The 23,721-nt window shown below is 47.8% G+C and overlaps 2 protein-coding genes and 1 long non-coding RNA gene across 8 annotated transcripts in view; 1 reads left to right on the top strand and 2 right to left on the bottom strand.

The window, feature by feature from the left end:
* Positions 1–967, bottom strand: LOC144898359 (uncharacterized). Of its 2 annotated transcripts, none has more exons than XR_013627281.1 (5): positions 844–967; positions 431–679; positions 241–301; positions 111–166; positions 1–34 (listed from the first exon to the last, which is right to left on the bottom strand). It is a non-coding gene; the product is annotated as an uncharacterized LOC144898359 (long non-coding RNA). The 2 variants fall into 2 exon arrangements; XR_013627280.1 differs by having other exon boundaries at positions 754–936.
* aasdh (aminoadipate-semialdehyde dehydrogenase) lies at positions 756–11,325 on the top strand. Of its 3 annotated transcripts, XM_058074236.2 has the most exons (14): positions 779–1,413; positions 1,491–1,611; positions 1,726–1,979; positions 3,063–3,255; positions 4,283–4,527; positions 4,603–4,709; positions 4,772–4,944; positions 5,257–5,497; positions 5,831–5,943; positions 8,429–9,050; positions 9,130–9,293; positions 9,358–9,483; positions 9,559–9,690; positions 10,216–11,322. In XM_058074236.2, the coding sequence occupies exons 1-14, from the start codon at positions 1,172–1,174 to the stop codon at positions 10,579–10,581; spliced, it is 3,099 nt and encodes a 1,032-aa protein (XP_057930219.2). In that variant the 5' UTR covers positions 779–1,171; the 3' UTR covers positions 10,582–11,322. The 3 variants fall into 3 exon arrangements, 2 of the variants coding, with proteins under 2 accessions (XP_078646231.1, XP_057930219.2); XM_078790105.1 differs by having other exon boundaries at positions 761–1,413; positions 9,358–9,690; positions 10,216–11,325; XR_013627279.1 differs by lacking the exons at positions 9,559–9,690; positions 10,216–11,322 and having other exon boundaries at positions 756–1,413; positions 8,429–9,046.
* cracd (capping protein inhibiting regulator of actin dynamics) overlaps positions 10,100–23,721 on the bottom strand; it is a 21,829-nt gene continuing 8,207 nt past the window's right edge. Inside the window, exons 1-8 of one of the 3 annotated variants that reach the window (XM_058074224.2) lie at positions 16,267–16,441; positions 15,801–15,936; positions 15,381–15,539; positions 15,091–15,297; positions 12,891–15,015; positions 12,565–12,749; positions 12,332–12,494; positions 10,100–12,097 (exon numbers count right to left, since the gene is read on the bottom strand). In XM_058074224.2, the coding sequence (XP_057930207.2) occupies positions 11,937–12,097; positions 12,332–12,494; positions 12,565–12,749; positions 12,891–15,015; positions 15,091–15,297; positions 15,381–15,539; positions 15,801–15,842 (3,042 nt within the window). In that variant the 5' untranslated portion in view covers positions 15,843–15,936; positions 16,267–16,441 and the 3' untranslated portion in view covers positions 10,100–11,936. Of the gene's footprint in view, positions 12,098–12,331; positions 12,495–12,564; positions 12,750–12,890; positions 15,016–15,090; positions 15,301–15,380; positions 15,540–15,800; positions 15,937–16,266; positions 16,442–23,721 lie in introns of those variants that run through there. The other 2 variants (XM_058074230.2, XM_058074229.2) reach the window with 2 other exon arrangements.

Raw genomic sequence — 23,721 nt, forward strand, 5'->3', positions numbered from 1 at the left:
TCTCTAAAAGGTCCTCCACCGAATTTGACAGGCTCTGAAGAGAGATCCAACGTTATTTAGCATGATGATTTGGATGAATGCTTTTATAAAATGAGATGATAGTACTGCACCTTTGATTCCAAACTCTTAATCTTCTTTTTTGATAGCTTCATGTAGCGCCCCAGGGCTTTATCACATAAGACAATACATTGTCAAAGCCTGCTAGCTTAGTTCAACGTCGCAACGGTCCTTTTCACTTACCTTCCACATTGGTGTCATTGAGGGCCACTTCTATGGCGTCTTCATATTGAAGCTTAGAATACTGTATGGAATGTCAACATTTCACCATATGAAAGCAGTTTTTTGATACATTTCAAAAAGCGGCGTAGTTAGGTTTTAAGCTAGTTTGGAGCTCGAGATAGCATCTCCATTGACGATAATGAACACTCACCTTGTCTATAATCCGGTCCAAAGCCTTTTTGTAGGTAAGGCCATTGTTTTTTAGTTCTTCCAGTAGATTTGCGTCCATGTTGCAAATAAAATCACAGATATTTATTATACAGTGTTCAACACTGCAAATAAGGAAACGGAACGTTTGAGATTCGAAACGTTCCCACGTCGAAGAGCGCGAAAGATGATTGGTCGGGGATCTTTGTGGTGTGTTCAAGACATTCAGGAACTTGGAGAAACAGCCAAGCAGCTAGAAAAAACGAGATAAAATAAAAAATAATGTTATATGAATCTCAAACCCTGAAATTCATCTGATGTAATTACCTGCGTTCTTTATTTATTTCATAATTTTAATAATTTCCTGCGGTATTTATGAAATACGTTAACTAAGATACACACAAATTTACTTCTTACATTTATTTAAAGAATGAGGAGGCAGGAAAAAATTTTTTTGTAACCAGTGTAATCCTTTTAAGAGACCCAACGTCGTCTTCAACCATATTAACGTTGCTGTTAATAAAGTACGGTTTAGTACAGCGATTGCCCATGCGGGTATCATCATCGCGCGACACAGCGACAGTGCGTGTTTACATGTACGTCATCATCATGCGACAATCGACAGTGCTAGGACCATAAAGTCAAGATGTCGAAACAGACCTGTTTCGTAAACAAAGTTCTGTATTAATTACACAAAAAGTACCATAAATGTTTTTTGTCGTATGGCAACGTGTGAAGATCTTTCATGGACTCGAGTAGAACTCTGCAGGGGCTAGTAACCGCCGCCGCCTCGGTTTACTCCCACCGGGTAGCAGTTACATTTGACGGCGGCTCGTTGTCTGACGGCCCGGCGTGTCTGGTCTATAAGGATTTACTACAACTTTCCAGCGAACTTTGTCTGACTCTGAGGGAGAGCTGCAAACCCAGCAATGGCGTGATAGGACTGTGTTGCAGTGATGATCTACTCACACCAGTCTGGATCCTGGGGTGAGTTGACCAAAAATACCATCACACATGTTTATATGGGGTGTCATATTTGTCGTTTACTTGTTTCTGGGGGGTAGGATCCTGCAGACACCTGCTGCCTATGTCCCGCTGGATCCAGGGGCGCCAGGGCTACTCTCTTCCTGTGTCATGATCAAGTGTGGCCTCAAGTACTGTGCTGTGAAGACAGACCTCCTGCAGGTTTGAAGCATATATTCATTTATTGTCCTCATATAGTGGCACTCAACTGCAGAGAGTATGCAGCACCTATTGGGGGTGCAAGCTGATCAACTTTTTTCTCTTCACGCATCAAAGCAATTCCATGCCACTCTTGACCAACACATGACAGTGGAGGTTTGTGCAGTGATGCCGAAGTTTAAACTCACCCTGGTTAAGGTCAAGCCACTGCCAGATGCCGACCAAAAAAAGGAAGCGGAACAACCCGGATCCCTCTGCGCATCTGGAAGGGAAGGCTTGGCATATGTGCTGCACACATCCGGAACGACCGGTCTTCCCAAGATCGTGCGGGTGCCGCATCAATGTATTCTTCCCAACATCCTGCACCTGAGGTCAGGAATAATATGTCAACCATGTCCCTTTTATCCTACGGGGTTCTTTAATTTTAATTTAATTATTTTTAAGCACATTTTCTACTATTTTTTATATAGAAATGCACCTAATAATATTGTATTCAAATTTCATTCACATTTTTGTTGCCTTATCAACATAAAAAGTGCAGTAAAAGTCTTTTCAGGGTATTTAATTGATTAGGTGTTCAAAGTGCAGACTGGTGGCCATTCGCAGCCCGCGTCAAATTTTTAACAAGAAAACTAAAAAAAAACAACAGCAAAAATTTAAAAATCAGCAGTAATTTTACAAAAATTAAGCCAAAATATGAAAAAAATAATAATCTTGCAAGAAAAAGGAAAACAAAGACTATAAATGTAATTTTGTTGTAATTTTGAGCTGTAATTCTCTCTCATTTTAATTGTTTGCCCCATTTCTAATTTCATCTGATTAAAAGTTTCAGATCATCAAACAAGTAAATATAATTTTTAGTCAATGACAAAACAACTAAACACAAAATGTAGTTTTTAAATGAAACTTTTTATTATTTAGAGACCTCCGCGACCCTCGTGAGGATAAGCGGTAGAAAATGAATGAATTATTTAGAGAGAAAAAAAATCCAAACCTACATGTTCCTCTGTGGAAAAAGTGACTCCACCATAAGAACTGGCCACTGACGTTGGCCTGCAATGTTGGCAGATGATCTCCAAGACCTTTGCGTAAATACTCTGTAGTCTGACGAGACAAAGTTTTTAACTTTTTGGAAGGTGTTAACCCATTACATCTGGCGTAAGAAGTAACACTGCATTTCAGAAAAAGAACATAACGCTAACAGTAAAATATGATGGTGGTAGTGTGATGGTCTGAGGTTTTGCTGCTTAAGGAAACTGCTTATTGTGTTCAATTTTGTTGTCATTGACTAATATTTGTTGTTTGATGATCTGAAATGACCAGTCCAGGGTGTACCCTGCCTCTTGCCTAAAGTGACCCCAGAGAGGATAATATTTTAGCATTATATATTGAGTAAAAGAAATATAACTTATGTTATAAAATGAGTGTGAAATGAGTACAAACCTTGTCGTCAGGTCTGTGTTTCAGATGACTGCCAACGACGTGGTTTTCCTAGCCTCCCCACTGACCTTTGACCCCTCAGTGGTGGATATTTTTTTGGCATTATCGTCCGGGGCTCAGCTCCTCATCGTGCCTGCTGTTCTGAAGAAGATTCCCAAGCGGCTGTCCCAGTTGCTTTTTGGGAGACACAAGACGACGCTCCTGCAGGTGATTTATTTAACAACAAAATAAGTATACAGTAAAGTCTCGTTATAGCGATATCGGTTATATCGAAGTACTGCTTATTACGATACTATTTTCATTTCCCAGCAAATTTCTAGTCTTTTATGATATAATTAGTTCCGTTAGTACGATACCCGGTTATTATGATAATCCGGTTACTACGATGCCCTTTTCATCTCCCGCCAGCCAATTTGGTCTGCTTATATCGATACAAAAGCAGCTTAAATCAATCTTTGCTTAAGGATTTCAATACCAAAAAAGAACACGGTGAACGGCTGCTTCCAGTCAACTTTATTTTTCACACTTCCACCACCAGAGCACAGCACACACACCGATTCCCGCACTTCCTGGTTCACAGGTCATGCTCAACCCATCCCACATAGCTGGCCAAACACATGCCTGCAACAGAAGAACCAACTGACATAGAATACACACCTATTCCAACGAAGACACAAGCGCACAAATACATGTATTTAATTGTGTTGTATTCAGATATCTTTTTATCGCTTGCAATAATCACTGTTTTTCATATGTACGTGCTGGCGTTCATGGCATGTGTTTGGCCAGCTATGGGGGGCGGGTTGAGCATGACCTGTGAACCAGGAAGTGCGGGAATCGATGTGTGAGCTGTGCTCTGGTGGTGGAAGTGTGAAAAATAAAGTTGACTGGAAGCAGCCGTTCGCCGTGTTCTTTTTTGGTATTGAAATCCTTAAGCAAAGATTGATTTAAGCTGCTCGACATTGTTCTTTACTATACTATATGTCACTAAAAGGAGTGAAACACAGGTTGCCATTCCAAATACACAAACACACTCGCCACTGCTGTCATTACAATCCAACATGAAACATTTGCTTGGTGGTTATACATTATACACAAGTTAGTGCTGCATGCTGATATTTGCAGCACCATACAAGCACCGAAGCAGTACTTTGAAGTAGTGGGATTCAGGAAGTCTGACACAAGCTTTGAGGTTTTGGTCTCATTTGACCATGTCTAGTGTCTACCTTGACAGGCCACACCCACACTGCTGAGTCGTTTTGGGCCGCGCATCCTTAAACAGGAAGTACTGTCTTCCGGCTCATCACTGCGCGTGCTGGCTCTGGGCGGGGAATCATGCCCGTCGCCCTCTGTGCTGAGTGCCTGGCGACACGAGGACAACAAGACAGACATCTTCAACATCTATGGCATCACAGAGGTGTCCTGCTGGGCCTGCTTTTACAAGATCCCCTCGTCTCACCTGCAGCAGCCCAACAACACGTAAGACTGTTCATTTTCACAACAAAAGGTGGTCACCCCATCAAGGACACATTTGCATCATATGTGCGCTTGCAGCGCAGCATCCTCCGTGCCTCTGGGGACCCCTCTGATGGGCACAAGGGTGGAGGTGAGAGATGAAGATGGTGGCGTGGTGAAGGAAGGTGAAGGACAGGTGTTCATAGGTGAGTCCACGTAGGATTTTTAACGGACGTGAGACCGGATGCTTTGACGATGCTGGACGCAGGCGGAGAGGAGCGAGTGTGCCTCCTAGACCACGAGGAGTCTGTGGTGGCCGGGACAATGAGAGCCACGGGAGACTGGGTAGACATCAGAGACGGGCAGCTCTTCTACTTGGGGCGAAAAGACAGGACTGTCAAAAGGCACGGGAAACGTGTCAACCTGGATAACTTACAGCAAGTAAACTCAAGTTTCTCTTTCATAATAATCTCTTGGTCGTAAAAGTAGCAGTCGTGTAAACTACTCATACTGTACACCATTTGGAGTGACTATGAATATATCATTCATTCATTTTCTACCGCTTTTCCTCACGAGGGTCGCGGGGGTGCTGGAGCCTATCCCAGCTGTCTGGCACTGTCAGATATATACTAGTGTTATTTTTAATCAAATATTATATATATTATAAATGATCTTTATATTATTATTATATATATATACAAAATGTGTTCTTTGTTGTGATGCCATTGATGGAGTCTTACCGCTTCGTTCTAGCTGCTCTTGAGCCTGCCTGAGGTAGAGGCCTGTGCCGTGTGTCTGCACGAAGAAGCCTTCCGTCTGCTTGCCTTTGTCGTCACAGAGGCGTCTGCGGGTCGGAAACAGGCTCCGCCCCCCTCCTCTGGGTGTAGCGCCGACCCAAGGCGGCACCTCCTGGAGCAGTTGACGCCGCTGCTGCCCTCCTATGGCATTCCTGACACGTTGGTGCTCGTCCCCGCCCTGCCTCTGACTCCTCATGGTGAGGATCCGTCAAACTAAACATTTCAATCAGTCTTTGTTTATAAACTGCATATTTTCAAGCTGCATTTGGGAAATGTGAACACGCCAACAGGTAAATAAAAGTAAAAACATATACCCTTAAGATAGATGTACTAACTTTGCCTGACAGGGGAACCTCACTCCATTCCCTTCCCACTCGGTATTGCAGTACATATGTATATAAAACTGTACTACAGTCTACAGTTGAGCATGTAATAAGTATTTAATAATTAGTTGTGAAATCCAAATTTTGTATGCTCAGCGACTTCCTAGTCCACGAGTGAGACACATCATCTCTTTTCTTTGGCTGCAGGCAAAGTGGACATGCGGGCGCTTGTGAAAATATACCAGAGGCAACGTTTAGATGCTGACCCTTCACATGGGGATGTCGCCCAACTTGAACAAACTCTACGGACTTTATGGCAGGTATGACACATTTCCATTTCCAAGCACTCTTTTCCACTGTATTGTATCTACTCTGCTTTATTTGTTAAAGAAGCGAAACTACTGCTACTACTGCTCATATAGCACACGGCTAGAAATGACAAAAAAAGCACACATGCTAATATTAGATTGCCCAGTTGCTGCAGTATTACAGTATATGCCAGTATAGTGAGCCCTGCGAGAGATATTTGCACTGCTGCTGCAACAGCATGTTATTGTCACTGCCCACATTTTACCAACACATGAAGTACTCCACTTACTTCACACTGCATTACCCACGAAGCATTGCGTACACTAGTATAACAAACCAGCAATTCTTAAAAGGGACCTATTAGTTGTGGTCTCCTATGGAGCAGCTACACATAATAACCCAAGCTTTCTAGATCTTCCAGATTCTGCACCCCTTTCTGCAGTATTTCAGTGGACTCTTCAAACCCAAACAAATGTACTCCTAGCCCTCCTATGCCTGCTCCTCTGTGATTAGTTACACTCCCATGCGCTCCTGAGGACTTGCGGATAAATCGGGCCATGTTTACTAAAACACATGAAGAAACCACTTTATGTTCAATATTGTTCCACAATTCCACTTGGACAATACATAATTGTGAACAGTTTAAAGTGGTGATGGATGTCATCGATAATTTTTTTTTTATAATTTATACACTACCGTTCAAAAGTTTGGGGTCACTTAGAAATTTCCTTATTTTTTTAAGAAAAGCACTGTTTTTTTCAACGAAGATAACTTTAAACTAATCAGAAATACACTCTATACATTGTTAATGTGGTAAATGACTATTCTAGCTGCAAATGTCTGGTTTTTAGTGTAATATCTACATAGGTGTATAGAGGCCTATTTCCAGCAACTATCACTCCAGTGTTCTAATGGTACAATGTGTTTGCTCATTGCGTCAAAAGGCTAATGGATGATTAGAAAACCCTTGTGCAATCATGTTGGCACAGCTGAAAACAGTTTAGCTGGTTAGAGACTCTATGAAACTGACCTTCCTTTGAGCAGGTTGAGTATCTGGAGCATCACGTTTGTGGGGTCGATTAAACGCTCAAAATGACCAGAAAAAGAGAACTTTCATGTGAAACTCGACAGTCTATTCTTGTTCTTAGAAATGAAGGCTATTCCATGCAAGAAATTGCCAAGAAACTGAAGATTTCCTACAACGGTGTGTACTACTCCCTTCAGAGAACAGCACAAACAGGCTCTAACCAGAGTAGAAAGAGAAGTGGGAGGCCCCGCTGCACATCTAAGCAAGAAGATAAGTACATTAGAGTCTCTAGTTTGAGAAATAGACGCCTCACAGGTCCTCAACTGGCAGCTTCATTAAATAGTACCCGCAAAACGCCAGTGTCAACATCTACAGTGAAGAGGCGACTCCGGGATGCTGGCCTTCAGGGCAGAGTGGCAAAGAAAAAACCATATCTGAGACTGGCCAATAAAAGAAAAAGATTAATATGGGCAAAAGAACACAGACATTGGACAGAGGAAGATTGGAAAAAAGTGTTATGGACGGACGAATCAAAGTTTGAGGTGTTTGGATCACACAGAAGAACATTTGTGAGACGCAGAACAACTGAAAAGATGCTGGAAGAGTGCCTGACACCATCTGTCAAGCAAGGTGGGGGTAACGTGATGGTCTGGGGTTGCTTTGGTGCTGGTAAGGTGGGAGATTTGTTCAAGGTAAAAGGGATTTTGAATAAGGAAGGCTATCACTCCATTTTGCAACGCCATGCCATACCCTGTGGACAGCGCTTGATTGGAGCCAATTTCATCCTACAACAGGACAATGACCCAAAGCACACCTCCAAATTGTGCAAGAACTATTTAGAGAAGAAGCAGGCAGCTGGTATTCTATCTGTAATGGAGTGGCCAGCGCAGTCACCAGATCTAAACCCCATTGAGCTGTTGTGGGAGCAGCTTGACCGTATGGTACGCAAGAAGTGCCCATCCAGCCAATCCAACTTGTGGGAGGTGCTTCTAGAAGTGTGGGGTGAAATTTCTCCAGATTACCTCAACAAATTAACAGCTAGAATGCCAAAGGTCTGCAATGCTGTCATTGCTGCAAATGGAGGATTCTTTGACGAAAGCAAAGTTTGAAGGAAAAAATTATTATTTCAAATACAAATCATTATTTCTAACCTTATCAATGCCTTGACTATATTTTCTATTCATTTTAAAACTCATGTGGTAAATAAAAGTGTGACTTTTCATGGAAAACACAAAATTGTCTGGGTGACCCCAAACTTTTGAACGGTAGTGTATATATTATAACTTTGAACTTGTTCATATTTATACTTTGTAAACTGAAGTTTGAAGTGGTTCAAGAGAACTATGAACTTGGACAACACTGGTCTCCACTCTGCTGCAGTGGCCCTCAGTCTCCTTGGGGATAAAATGGATCTCCTTACCATAGGAATACAGGAGACCCTCATTCTCCTGCACTGTTCCTCTCAACAGGATGCTCTTGGTCTTGATAATTCGGCCTTCGACGAGGGGTCCAATTTCCTCTTCAGCGGAGGAGATTCCCTGAAGGCCCTCCGGCTGTGCGAAGACATCCTGGCTGCCACGGGAGTGAGCTCACCTCAGCTTGTGGAGGTCCTTCTCGACGGGACCTTCACCGACGTTCTGCACCTCCTCACCACAACACAGAGGCACGGCAACAGCTCCGAGGGCACCAAACGGCGAGCTGAAACGACAATGGCTGTTCCAGCCAAGAGAGAACGCAATTCAAAATTTGGACCACATGGGGGCACTAAAGAGATGCAGGCTGTAACAGTTCTCAGAAGAGGAGGTGATTTGGAAGAGATGGGCATCAGAAGCATCACCCAGGCTGAGTCCCCAGTTCTGTCCCTCAGTGTGAGCTGGTCCTCGGACACGGGCAGATGTGTGGATGCCTCCCCGGTTGTCCTCGTCCAGGAAGGACAAGAGGGCATCAAAATAACCGTCTTCATCGGCTCCCACTCCCACAGAATACAGGCTTTGGACCTGGACACCGGCAGTCTCCTTTGGGAGCGAGTTCTCGGGGGTCGAATTGAGGCATCGGCTGCCGTGTCGCGGTGCGGACACTTCGTGGTTGTAGGTCAGATCAACTTGTTGTCATTACCAGTTATTGACCTCCATGCCGCTGAGCTCCTCTGGGTGTTATTTCTTCTCCTCAGGATGCTATGATGGTGGTGTGTACGTGCTGCACGCCTCCTCTGGGGACACACACTGGGTGTTTGAGACAGGGGATGCCGTGAAGAGTTGCGCCGCGGTCGACCCCCTCACGGGCATGCTGATTGTGGGGTCTCACGATGGTTTTGTTTATGCCCTCAACCTGGAGGTGAGTCGGGAGGAGGTCGTGTGCAGCATGTGCAAACTTTGAATGCTGTTTTGGGTCTGTTCAGCTTCTGCAGTGCATTTGGAGGCGTCACTGCGGCGGCGGGGCTGTTTTCTCATCCCCACACCTCGACCCCTCCCAGCGACAACTTTATGTGGCGACGCTGGGCGGAAGGCTGCTGTCTCTCCACCCAGTGAGCACAAAGCTAAACGCTACTTTGTTTACATCATCAAATACTTTGCGTCATGTGCATTTGTCGCCGTATCAGGACAGCGGAGACGTGCTGTGGTCCCATGATCGGAAGGTCCCCTTCTTTTCCTCACCAAATTCCTTCTCGGGCGGCGTGGTGATTGGCTCAGTGGACGGAAACATCTGTTGCTTCAGTAACGTGGGCAAAGTGGTGAGAAGATGCTCCTGTTGACACAATCACATATCACTGACGTTACACACACCTGGAGGTATCTGAATTCAAGTTTTTTTTCTTGTATAGGATGAAACCAAAACAAAGCATTATTTTAAATCCATTTTGCGCCATTAAAAAATATTTAGTTAGATCTGGGCAGTTACACCGCTCCTCGGCCATGTAATACCTTATTAGTGCTTGGGCCCCAAGGACTACATACAGTATAATACTGCGTATACTTTATAATATAGACTTAAGACACATTTAATTTTTTTGGGACCTCCATAATCAAATGATTGGCTGTGTAATACCTTCCCTGACCGGCTGAGGGCCCTATGGAATATAATTTTTTAATCAAGGCCTTAGCTAAAGGATGTTTAATTCACTGTTAAGATGGGACTGATGAGATGAGAATTGCATTATACGATACATAATATGCAGTGTTGCAGAATACAAATGATAGAAAGTGTTTTGAAAATGGGCTAAAGCTTTTAATGTATTGTTTTTTGTTATTTTTTTTAGCTTTGGCAGTTTCCAACCGAGGGTCCGGTCTTCTCATCTCCGTGCGTCACAGCCGACCAGCAAAAGATCCTGTGTGGATCGCACGATGGCCGTCTGTACTGTTTGAACTCAGACGACGGCTCTTTGTGTTGGACTTTCCACACGGCGGGCAAAGTGTTCTCAAGTCCGTGCGTGTTTGGCGGAGGGAGACGTGTGGGCGTGGCCTCCACAGATGGTACTGTCTACATCCTGGACAATCAAGGTGGACACATGCTGAGCTTGTGGAAACTTCCCGGAGAGCTGTTCTCCTCCCCGGTGGTGTGTGGACGCTCTGTTGTAGTTGGCTGCCGTAACGATTATGTGTATTGTTTAACACTGGAAACATAACATTGTATTATATGGTTGTTTTATTATGTATATGTCTATGTTTACATTTGTAAAAATGAATTCCATCTAAGCACAAAGAAGCAGCCAGTCAGTTCAGACATGATTTAATTACATTATTTATAACATTTTTCATCTCTTTAAGAATTTGTCTGCATGAATCTCTCTTTAAGTGGGACAAAAAAAGTGCAAATGATACCAAATATTTTGTTACATGTAACACTGCGTACACCACACTATTGTGCACGAGCATAGATAGAAACAAAATGACAAAGTGACCAAACTTTTTGTCTTACGTACAGTACATACTTACATACATACAGATCATTACACTGGTGAATGATGAGAGAGAAAGGCGGGTGTCACATTTGTACAAGGAAGTGATGGCCGACAAAGAAGGACAATCTACGTTTACAGCAAGCAGGAAGTGACCAGAAGCTTAGCGTGAACGCCAAATCAAAATTCGGTTCTGTCATCATGGCAGCTCACTTTGTCACAGTCGTCACGGACACAGTGAACAGTTTGAAACGGCTCCTTTGCGGAAAACAACACCATAAAAACGGCACTTCCATCTCGGTCAGGAAGCAGACTCGTGAGAGTGATGTTGCTGCTAGCCCTTATGAAGACACACTTGTCACACCGTTTGTAACACTGGCAAGCTTCACCTCTTTAATCCGAGGTCTTTCACATTGTGTTTTGTGAATTATTTACAGGCCGCACGGTGGCTGAGTGCTTAGCATGTTGGCCACACAGTCAGGAGATCAGGAAGACCTGGTTTCCAATCTCTGCTTGGGAATCTCTGTGTGGAGTTTACATGTTCTCCCCGTGCATGCGTGGGTTTTCTCCGGGTACTCCGGTTTCCTCCCACATTCCAAAAACATGCTAGGTGAACTGGCGACTCCAAATTGTCCGTAAGTATGAATGTGTGTGTGCCCTAGGATTGGCTGGGTGTACCGCGTCTCTCATCCGAAGTCAGCTGGGATAGGCTCCAGCATACACCACGAACTTCGTGAGGATAAGCGGCATAGAAGATGGATGGAATTATTTACAATCCCAGTGCCGCGGTTCGCTACAAAATAATTGAAAAAAATTGTCTCTTGCAGGCGTCTGCCATAGTTGTTATAGTTTTCATTCTGTTAGGATGTTAGCCGCATGCTTGCAACCTTTCTTTGCATGTATATATATGTATCTATGTAGATACATATAGCTATATATAGTGTACTTGAATACTTGAATGCATCCAGGGTAGCTTTACACAGTAGGGAATGATTTGTTCCATAGAGCGTGATGGGATCTGTTGTTAGTGTAGTCTCCATGCAGAGCTCAGTGCCAAGCTGGGGTGTGTGTGTTTGTGTGTGTTACTTGATGATCTGGGGACAGTCGCTCCAGGCTTTGGCCTTTCGCTTGGCCAGGGCCAGCCAAGCTGGCTCTGTAGACACCTGCGGGGAGTCGATGGAGGGGAAGCGCTTAGACACGTCCTTGACAGCAGGTGGCGATGGTGTGGAGTCTGCGATTTCAACTAATAGTGAAGGGGAAAGGTTAGTCACAAGGTCAAAGCACATACATAGCAGTAAAACAGTAATTACACGTATTTGCACTTCAATTTCTTTTCCGTGCCTGCACACTCACAATTTGGGGTATATTGAGTGCAACATCCGGGTACTGATGGAGAACTGCATTTTGCCGTACTCAGTGTGACCACACGTATGCACTCAAAATACTAAGTGTAAGTGTAAGTTGAGACACAGCTTACCAGTGACCGAGCTGGGAAGAGTGTTTGCTTTTTTCAGTTGTTCCCTGCGCTCGAACCGTCCCAGGAGGCTGTCAGGTCTCTTGAGCTCCTCCGGCGTCTGAGCTTTAGAACCCGGACTGCTGCTCCCGCTACCTTTGCTCTCCGTGGGGCTGGACAGGACAACCTGCCCACATTGAAAGAAGAATGAGGAGAACCGCTGGACCAAATGGGGAAGCTTTACGAGACCAACTAACACTCTCTCTGGCTTGTTTTTCAGCCAACTTGGCTTCCCGTTGGCTGCGGCGATCCTCGCGATTCTGCTGCTGCTCCCTGAAGCCCTTTTGCTTCTGCAGCGCCAGTGTGATCCACAAGGGCCCCGCCTCCTTCTCCTGGACCCTGGCGCTATCCAGCGAGTGCCTGCTCTGCAATGAGGGCTTTTCTGTAGGACCAGGAGGAAACAGTGACAACTAAGACCGGACAACCGGACTGACAAGACTGTACCTTTAAGATGGACCCGACTGTAAAGATTGTCACAAAAAATATTTGATTCCTACATTTCTAAACCTTGAGTGACTCTGACCTCTCTTGATGAGCTCTGTTTTCCTGTCCACCTTCTCCCTCCAGGGAATGTTGATGGAAGGGAAGAAGGATCTCCTCTCCTTGGGCTCCTCCTCCCCTTGTATTTGGCATTGGCCGCTCCGCTGCAACTGGGCCACCGCAGACGTCTGATTCTGGTTGGCTGAGTCTTCAGCCACTTCCCTCTGCACCACCGCGGCACCGTGAGCTGCTTTAGGTGACGGTGACGGAGGGGGTGTCGGAACGCCATCAGTGGGTTTTGGCGACGTGGTGGGTCTCCGATAGAGCGACGGCTTGGAAGGCACGCTGTCGCCTTCCCATTGCAGCGTCGGGCAGGGGGACTTGCCTGACCCGGCCCGCGGCATGACGGGGGAGGCTGATGCAAGAGAGTACTTAGCAAGGGGAGCTTCTTGATGAGGCGAGGCTGGACTGGACTTGTTAGAAAAGACAGGGGAGGTGTCAGAGTCTGGATCCATGGGGGTCAGGGGAGAAGGAACACCATCAAAGCTATCCCCAGCACTGTAGCGTTTCTTCCTTTTCTCCATGGACTGTTCGCTGTGGAATCGAAGGGAATAGTTGGTCCTCCTCAGCTTGATGCCAAAAGGTGAAGGCTTGTCCTCGCTGTCCGGACTCTGCCCATCATCCTCTAGTCTGCTTTGAGACTCTGCAGACTCACTCCTGTCCCTACTCTTGGACTCTGGCCCATCAGGTTTGGCTCCTGGGGTGGGAACTAGGAAGGAGGGGAGGTCTTTGGCAAACACACATTCCTCTGACCCTCTCTCTACGATGCGAACGGTCTTACTCATCCTGCTCTGCGGTTTACGACTTGTGGCTGGCGAGGCTGAAGCAGATGCTTCAGACGGCGTCAGTTCCTCGCCTGTCATTTTATCATCGGGGCTGAAACACTCAGAACTCCTGTTGGAATCTCCAAACTTCTTCTTTGCGGGGGTGATGGAGAACTTGGCGCTGGCAGACATGGTCTTTCTCAGGTGTGAGTGGGCCAACTCCTGCTGGTCTTCGTGGGTGACTTCATGTTGGTTCTTGCTGGGCTCCGGGTACTCGTCGTACTTTCCCTCCTCCACTCCTTTGAATATTTTGGATCTAATCGTCGCCCACTCCGCCAAGACAGCAGCACTTGAGGGATCTGCACACAACGTGGACTCGGTCAGGGATTTAGCCTTGCCTGACTTGCGGTCTGGTGATGTCTTGCTCTTGGTGGGCGGCGGTGTTCCTTGGGTCTTTCTGTCCTCGCCGAGACCCAGGAGGGATTTGCAGGCGGTGTCCTTGATCTGGTCTAAATTGACAGCCGTTCCGCACAGCTGGGCCCCCGTCACCAGGATGGCGGTGTGAGGAACATATGGAGAACGGTTGGGAGAGTCCGGTGCTTCAGGGGGCTTGGTGCCTTCTCTTGGATCACCTCCACCTCCAATGGAGGCAGGAGTAACAGGCGTCAAATGGACCTTCTGGAAGAGGATTTCTTTTTCTCCAGAGGACACTTGGAAGGAGAAAGGTCTCTGTCGCTCCTCCATCTCTCTCCAGCGAAGCTCTTCAGCTCTCCTCTTCCTCTCCTGAGGATCGGAGCATCTGTCATCGTCTTGCTCCGCCATCCGCCTCTGTTCCTGCTTTTGTTTTTCCTCAACCTCCTGCAACCTCTTCTTCTCAGCTTCCTTCTTTTTCTTAATCTTCTCTTCTTCCTCCCTCAGCTTCTCCAAACGTAGCCGCTCAGCCTCCACCTCCTGCTGCCTCCTCGCTTCCTCCTCCTCCTGACGCATCTTCTCCTCTTCTTCCTTCCTTCTTTGCCTCATCTCCTCTTCCTTTCTTATCCTTCTCTCCTCTTCCTCTTTCCTCCTCTGAGCCTCCTCAAGAAGCCTCCTCTGTTCTTCCTCCTCTTGCCGTTGTTTTCGACACCTCTCCTCCTTGAGTCTCAGCTGCTCTGCTCTGCTCCTCTTCTCCTCTTCCTCCAACTCTCGCTTCCTCTTGGCTTGCAGTCGTTCCTCCTCAAGCATTCTGTGTTTCTTGAGGGTTTCGAGTGATTCTTCCACAGAAGATCTGCGTTCATGATCTGTGGAAACGCCTGCTGCTTCCAAGTCCTCCTGTACCAAGCCAGGGATGGACACTTCTTGGAGATCCTGGTGATGATTGATGATGATGTATGATTAGAAAGCTTTAAAAGGATACACTACATACATATAGTTCTTCCTTACCTGGGTAAAGCGTCTATGCTTGCGTGAAACCCTCTGATTCTTGGGTTTGACAGACAGCTTATGCTTGGCAGCAGTGTTGTCCAGGAGAGGAACTGAATGTGGAACAGCGTCTAGGTTGACCGACTCTATGGTACCACTGGGCGGAAGAACTCTTTTGGACCTGGGGGATTTCACTGGAGTGCTATGTTGTTTTGCCTGAGGGGCCACCTGCTTTTTCGAGCCAAAGACACATACATTTACCTCAGACGTCGCTAACATGAAGTGTCATCAGGATAAAAAGGACGACCTACCATTGGCTCTGCTTTTGCTGGCTCGGTGGTCTCTACTTGTGCCATCACTCTCAGGGGGCTCCGGGGAACCTCCTCTTCATCTGAACTTCCCTCATCCCCCTCACTTCTCCTGAGAGAGGGGGGCTTCTGGCCAAATTTGATAGTCTGTGCAATCTGCTTCTACATGATAACAACAAGGTAGCATGTTGAGGATTGTTGTTTTATTTCAAATGGGACTACATTTCTGCCATATAGTACTGCTTTTCCACCACTCAAATGCATCAGTCCGACTCAGTGTGGCATTTGCTCCCCCCATATATACACGGATTTCTTATTAGGTGCATCGGCTATTCTTTGTTTTGTTTTTCTTTTGTCATTAGCATGTAGGTGTAAGGACAACAAAGGAAAGCAAGAGAACTCAGGCTTGCACTGATGCCTCACCTGCAGACTTTTAACTTTATCCGAGACATTTTCCTGGGACATGGTGGTGTGACACGGGCCAGCCTCCTGCACCGATTCCTCTGGAATAAAGATGCTGTCGTGCGAGAGGGCTCTAGATCCAATGGGATTGAGGTCCCTGCAGAGGAATGACAGCCTGTTGAGTTGTGCTGCATAATCTCACTGTCACTCCGTCAGTCGTTTAAACCCATATCAATTTAAGGATAAAATCATCTCCGGTCTTTTATTAGCTGTCAGCGGAAGGCCTCACCCCTTTCTCAGAGTCTATTGCGTAACTGTTTCCACACTTTCATTTTTCGGAAAGGATCAATGACAAGCCAAAGAAAAGTATCAGACAATAGGTTAAGATTCTATTGAAGCATGTTTACAATATGCAAAGGCAAGCTCTAATTATAACAATCAGATTGTCTTTCTTTCAAACATGTCAGAAGAGTCGACAGCCACGCACCTTAGACTTTGACTGGGCACCTCCTCATCCGACACAACTCCATTGCACACCTCACCCGTGGAAAAACTGCCCTTTAACTGCACTCCATCAAATCCACCTTCGGCCTCCCGCTTCTTCTTCTTCCCAAAGAGACGTCTGAAGGGCTGGAACTTGCCCTGTCGCCTTGTCTTCTCTGCTGGCAAAGGAAGACACGTGATAACTGCAGCTCGGTGCAATCATATAATCAATCTTTATATCTCAGCGAGATAATGAGCAGGAAGGTGGCCTTTGGGGCCGTGTTGACTGCAAAGGGTGGAATGAAATGTCTAGAAAGCAGATAGAATGAGAGTAAAACATATGACCATGAAGTAGGAAGGGAAAAGCGAAACCCCCATGCATGGAGACAGCACCTTCAGACACAAAGCGGTGAAAGAGGCCATCATGACCAGCCACATTCTGACCTGATTTACTTCAACTCAGGATATCATATCGTCACTTGTTAATGACCTGTTCACAAGCTGTAAAACATGATGGTTAATAAGTAATAAAATAACTTTATGGCTCCTGTAGACAGGAAATAACCACAGTATGTATTTCCCTGCCAGGTCATTTGGTAAGGTTTTTTTCAGTGAGGTACTACAACGGCATTCTACACCACCGTGCCACCGTGCAGTGACCTGACATAAAGGGCTCAAGCCGGTATCGCTTTCAGAGCTATTAGTAGCAACCGGTGTGGAGTTTCACTTGCTGTATCATGGGAAATGATGCCACTTCCTCGTGTATCGGTGCATTGCTGGGAAGTTTATTAGGGTCACTACGGAAGCATCAAATTCTGCAGAAATCACTACCATATACATATGCCACTGTCCAAAGTAACAACATGCAGTACTTTTGATGGAGGCACAGTCTGGACTCATCTGACGTATTGTTAGCATCGGTGCTAACGCTACACCTTCAGAGTTATGTGCAGCGTTTGTACGCTAATTCGCTATGAAGCTACCATTTCCTCACTGACATGTGAGCAGTGCAGTATTTAAACAATAAATGCAGTTCTTAAGTGGCTGCACGGTGGATAGTGGTTAGCACGCAGGCCTCACAGCTAGGGTATCTCTGTGTGGAGTTTGCAAGTTTTGCATGTGTGGGTTTTCTCCGGGTACTCTGGTTTCCTCCCACATTCCAAAAACATGCTAGGTTAATTGGTGACTCCACATTGTCCATAGGTATGAATGTGAGTGTGAATGGTTGTTTGTTGGCTGGCAACCACTCAAGGGTGTACCCCGCCTCTCGCCTGAAGACAGCTGGGATAGGCTCCAGCACCCCTGCAACCCCTGTGAGGATAAGTGGTAGAAAATTGAAGAATGAATGAATGTAGTTCTGCAGTAAATATGTCACAAGATTAGTATTTAGCCATAAATGAGTCACACCAATGTATATACTTGTCATGATCCATTCTCCCCATGCTATTTTCCTCCTGGTGAGTCTCTCCCTCTGTTTTGCCTGGCCAGCCAACCCCACACCCAGCTCCCTCCAACACACACTCTGCACACCTGCAGCCAATGATTACCTGCCCTGCCTGCTCTACATAAGCCTCCCCCACTCAGTGCCTCTTGTCGGATCGTCTGCAAGCCTGCACGAAGCTCTGCTCTCTGTTTCAGCCCACAGCTCGACTCTGACTCCAGAACCTGACCTGCCCTGATCACGATCTCCGCCTGACCCCTGCCGGTACCTTTGCCTTGTCCTGACCACCTGCCACAACGACCTGACCTGCCCTGACCACGATCTCCGCCTGACCCATGCCGACTCGTTCCTGACCTCTGCTGGAGCTTCAATAAACATCTTGAACTGTGACGCTCGTGTGGTCCTCGTTCTGTCTGATCCCTGACAGTACGATCCGACCAACATGGACCCAGCGCACAGTTCTCCCAGCAGAGGACCCGAAACACCCTCCGCTATGCAACGCCTGGAATCCACTGAGGGAGAGGTGAGCCGCATGGCTGCTGACATGTCCTCTTTGCTTCAGCTCAGCCAGCAACAACAGCAGCAGATTCAGCAACAACAACAGCAATTGGCTGAGATCGCTAATCTGCTCTCCAACCAGCCACCGCCCGCTGCACCTACCCCACATCAGTCTGATCCGAACATGTCTGATTCTGTTGCTCCATTCTTCACCACCACTACTCCAGAACCCAAGGTCGGCAGCCCTGAACGCTTTGATGGTGATCCTGCACAGGTTCGGGCATTCCTTACCAGCTGTCGACTACAGTTTGCTCTGCAACCTAGAACCTTCGCTACGGAGGGAGCGAGGGTGGGTTTTGCAATCACACATCTGACTGGCCGTGCACGACTCTGGGGAACGGCTGAATTTGAACGCCAGACAGCTGTGTGCTCTTCCTTCAACCTGTTCGCTGAGGAGATGCTGAAGGTCTTCGACTTGGGATCGTCTACAGATGAGGCATCACAGGCTCTGATGACGATCCGTCAAGGTCGAAGGTCAGTGGCAGACTACTCAATCAACTTCCGAACCCTGGCGAGACGCAGTTCTTGGAATATGGAGGCCTTGGTGGATGTCTTCCTCCATAGCCTGGCAGACTACTTGAAGGACGAGCTGGTTTCCCATGATCGACCTTCCACCCTGGATGAAGCAATCGCCCTAGCTGTCCGCATTGACCGCAGGATCCAGACCCGCCGTCAAGAGAGAGGGCGCCAGACTCTTCGTGATCGCCGATCTCTGACCACGCACTCAACCTCTGCGTCGGCTGATCACGTTAAACCCATGGAGATCGGTCGTGCTTCGCTCTCCCCCGAAGAGCGCCAGCATCGCTTCGACTTCAACCTGTGCCTGTACTGCGGAGGAGAAGGGCATCGTGTCGTCACTTGTCCAGTAAAAAGACGGGGCTCACCGGAAGTAGGAGGGGTCCGGCTGAGCCCAACAAACCTGCAATCCTCCAACTTCAGTAAACCTCTTTTCAAAGTTTCTCTTCACTCTCCCAATGTAACCAACACCCTGTCCGCTCTGATAGACTCTGGTGCTGAAGCCAACCTGATGGACACTGATTTAGCTTGCCAGTTGGGAGTTGAGAGTCGCCCCTTACCCAAACCCATTCCCGTCCGCGCTCTGAATGGCCATCTTCTGGGCACCATCACCAGTATCACCTCACCCATTTCCATGATGATCTCAGGCAACCACCGTGAGACAATCAGCTTCCACCTACTTCGCTCACCCAATCAACCTCATCCTAGGCTCCCCTTGGCTCCGCCTGCACAATCCTCACCTTGATTGGGTCTCTGGGACCATCAAGGAATGGGGTGGGAGATGCCATCAGACCTGTTTACACTCTGCCTCTCTGCACCGCAGCCCAGTCCCACCTGCTTTCGCTATTGATGTTTCCAACGTTCCTGAGTGCTATCGCGATCTACGCGAGGTATTTAACAAATCCAAAGCCATGTCCCTGCCACCACACCGTCCCTATGACTGTTCCATTGACCTCCTCCCAGGCACCACTCCACCCAAGGGCCGTCTGTATTCTTTGTCTGCTCCTGAACGAAAGGCTATGGACGATTACATTAGTAACTCCTTGTCTGCTGGTATCATTCGCCCCTCTTCCTCTCCAGCCGGTGCCGGATTCTTCTTCGTGGGGAAGAAAGATGGCTCACTTCGACCCTGCATCGATTACCGTGGACTGAATGACATCACAGTCAAGAACCGGTACCCCTTGCCTCTTTTGACCTCTGCTTTTGAGCTACTCCAGGGAGCCACCATCTTCACAAAATTGGATCTCAGGAACGCCTACCACCTTGTCCGAGTCCGAGAGGGGGATGAATGGAAGACGGCCTTCAACACCCCATCCGGCCACTATGAGTACCTGGTCATGCCATTTGGCCTCACCAACGCTCCAGCTGTGTTCCAGGCCCTGGTGAATGATGTGTTGCGAGACATGCTGAATAAGTTTGTTTTCGTTTACCTGGATGATATTTTGATTTTTTCCAAGAATATGTCCGAACACATCTGCCATGTCCAGCGGGTCCTCCGCCGCCTCCTGGAGAACTCCCTCTATGTCAAGGCGGAGAAATGCGAGTTTCACGTCAAGTCAGCAACCTTCCTGGGGTTCATCGTGGCAGATGGCAGTATCCAGATGGACCCAGCGAAGGTCTCGGCGGTGACAGACTGGCCTGTTCCGGAGAACAGAAAGAAGTTGCAGCAGTTTCTGGGGTTCGCCAACTTCTATCGGAGATTCATCCGGAACTACAGCACAGTCGCTGCTCCTTTGACTGCACTGACCAGTACCAAGCAGCCCTTCGCTTGGACCCCAGAGGCTAACAAGGCCTTTGCCACCCTGAAGGACCGGTTCACCTCAGCTCCCATCCTCCAGATGCCGGATGCTGACCGACAATTCGTCGTGGAGGTGGATGCGTCTGATGTAGGAGTCGGGGCTGTCCTCTCTCAACGGGCAGGGGAGGACAATAAATTACATCCTTGTGCGTTCTTTTCCTGTCGACTGTCCCCTGCAGAACGCAATTATGACATTGGCAACCGTGAACTGCTAGCGGTCAAGCTAGCCTTGGAGGAGTGGCGCCACTGGCTGGAGGGAACCACAGTCCCGTTCCTGGTATGGACCGATCATAAGAATCTTGAGTACATCCGCTCTGCTAAACGTCTGAACCCAAGGCAGTCCCGCTGGGCTTTATTCTTCACCCGTTTTAACTTCACTCTGTCATATCGTCCTGGTTCACGTAACACCAAACCAGATGCTCTTTCCCGCCAGTTCCAGATTGACGACACACATTCCACAGAGCCTGCCCCAATCCTGCCTGATCCCTGCATGGTAGCAGTCCTGACCTGGGGGGTGGAGGAACAGGTTCGACAGGCCCTCCGAGATCAGCCCGGCCCTAGTGCGTGCCCTGACGGCCTGCTCTTTGTTCCGGAGAATCTTCGATCCCAGGTCATACAATGGGGTCATGACTCCCGTTTTGCCTGCCACCCTGGCTCCGCTCGCACCAACCATCTCCTCGCTCAGCGCTTCTGGTGGCCTTCGATGAAGAGGGATGTCAAGGAATTTGTGCGAGCGTGTCCAACCTGCAACCAAAACAAGTCCACCAACCAGCCTCCTGCCGGACTACTCCAGCCTCTGCCTGTGCCCACTCGTCCCTGGTCCCATGTCTCTTTGGATTTTGTCACAGGCCTGCCTGCATCTAACGGTATGACAGTCATTCTTACAGTTGTTGACAGATTCAGTAAAATGGCACATTTCATTCCGCTACCTAAATTACCATCTGCCAAAGAGACTGCACAGTTGGTCATCGACCATGTGTTTCGCATTCATGGATTGCCAAGAGACGTTGTCTCAGACCGAGGATCACAATTCACCTCCACTTTCTGGAAGGAGTTCTGCCATCTCCTAGGAGCTACTGTGAGCCTAACCTCTGGTTTCCACCCCCAATCTAACGGCCAATCTGAGAGAGCTAATCAGGAGCTAGGAAAAGCACTGAGGTGCATGGCCTCTCACAAACCTCAAGCCTGGACACAACAGTTGACATGGATCGAATATGCCCATAACTCCCTCATCTCTTCTGCTACTGGCATGTCACCCTTCATGTGTGTCTATGGCTACCAGCCACCTGTGTTTTCCAGTCAGGAAGAAGAGGCCACCTGTCCATCTGCCCAGGCCAATGCACGCAGATGCCGCCGAACCTGGTCCCGAGCCCGTGCTACACTCCTCAAGTCGGTCAGCAGCTATACCACCAGTGCCAACCGCAGGAGAGCCCCAGCACCAACATACCGGGTTGGCCAGAAGGTGTGGCTGATGGCCAAGGATCTGCCTCTTCGGGTGGAGTCGAAGAAGCTGGCTCCTCGCTACCTTGGTCCCTTCCCCATCCAAAGGGTCATCAGTCCATCTGCAGTCCGACTTAAACTTCCCCGATCCATGAAGGTACACCCAACTTTCAATGTTTCTAGAGTGAAACCTTTCCAGGAGAGTCCACTGGTCCGCCCGACACCTGCTCCCCCTCCTCCTCGTCTCATCAATGGAGATCCTGTCTACACCGTCCGGCGCTTGCTCCGCTCCAGACGATGGGGTCGAGGCATTCACTACCTCGTCGATTGGGAGGGCTACGGTCCAGAGGAGAGGAGCTGGGTGCCATCAAACAGGATCCTGGACCGAACTCTCATTAGAGAATTCCATCAGCAGCATCCTGACCAGCCTGCCGTTCGACGGGGCCGCCCACCTCGCCAGGCCACCCAGCCAAGACCACCTGAACCCAAATAGTCTGCAGCCGACTCTGACCTGTCAGAGGAATTCTAGCACACCACCAGCTTTGGGGACGTCAGGAGCCGTCCCTTGAGGGGGGGGTTCTGTCATGATCCATTCTCCCCATGCTATTTTCCTCCTGGTGAGTCTCTCCCTCTGTTTTGCCTGGCCAGCCAACCCCACACCCAGCTCCCTCCAACACACACTCTGCACACCTGCAGCCAATGATTACCTGCCCTGCCTGCTCTACATAAGCCTCCCCCACTCAGTGCCTCTTGTCGGATCGTCTGCAAGCCTGCACGAAGCTCTGCTCTCTGTTTCAGCCCACAGCTCGACTCTGACTCCAGAACCTGACCTGCCCTGATCACGATCTCCGCCTGACCCCTGCCGGTACCTTTGCCTTGTCCTGACCACCTGCCACAACGACCTGACCTGCCCTGACCACGATCTCCGCCTGACCCCTGCCGACTCGTTCCTGACCTCTGCTGGAGCTTCAATAAACATCTTGAACTGTGACGCTCGTGTGGTCCTCGTTCTGTCTGATCCCTGACAATACTGCAGAGTTCAAAATTTAAGAAAAAAGTAACGATTTACATGAGTTTATGGTATTTTCGAAAAGCCATGATAGAGTGAAGCGGGAAAATTTGAACTGCAAAGTGGCGAGGGACAACTGTATTTTGTTACTCCTGCTTATGCATTTTTTAATAACTTCTCTAATGATTCAACCATTAAAAACATGATGAAAAATTGATACATGAACAGGGATAGAACAGTACATCCATCCACTTTCTTTACCGCTTATCTTTACGAGGGTCGAGGGGGTATGCTGGAGTCTATCCCAGCTGTCTTTGAGCGAAAGGCTGGGTACACCATGGACTGGTCGCCAGCCAATCACAGGGCACATATAGACAAACAACCATTCACACTCACATTCATACCTATGGACAATTTGGAGTTACCAATTAACCTAGCATGTTTTTGGAATGTGGGAGGAAGTCGGAGTACCCGGAGAAAACCCACACAGGAGTCTTCCCGATCTCCTGACTATGTGGCCAACAAATACAACATTTAAACCCACATTATTATGATTGTATGATCCTATATCGGGTTGATAAATGTTTGATAAGTGAAACGTATGTTTTTACAGTGCACTCGCAACTGATATTGATGGTTGTTGGATCAGTACCGTCAGACCCACTCCCACCCGTGTGCAAGTGACACTGCAACCCTG

Source organism: Doryrhamphus excisus, linkage group LG4 (genome assembly GCF_037039965.1).
Source record: "Doryrhamphus excisus strain RoL-2023G ecotype Guam linkage group LG4, RoL_Dexc_Guam_v1.1, whole genome shotgun sequence".
Taxonomy (NCBI): Eukaryota; Metazoa; Chordata; class Actinopteri; order Syngnathiformes; family Syngnathidae; genus Doryrhamphus; species Doryrhamphus excisus.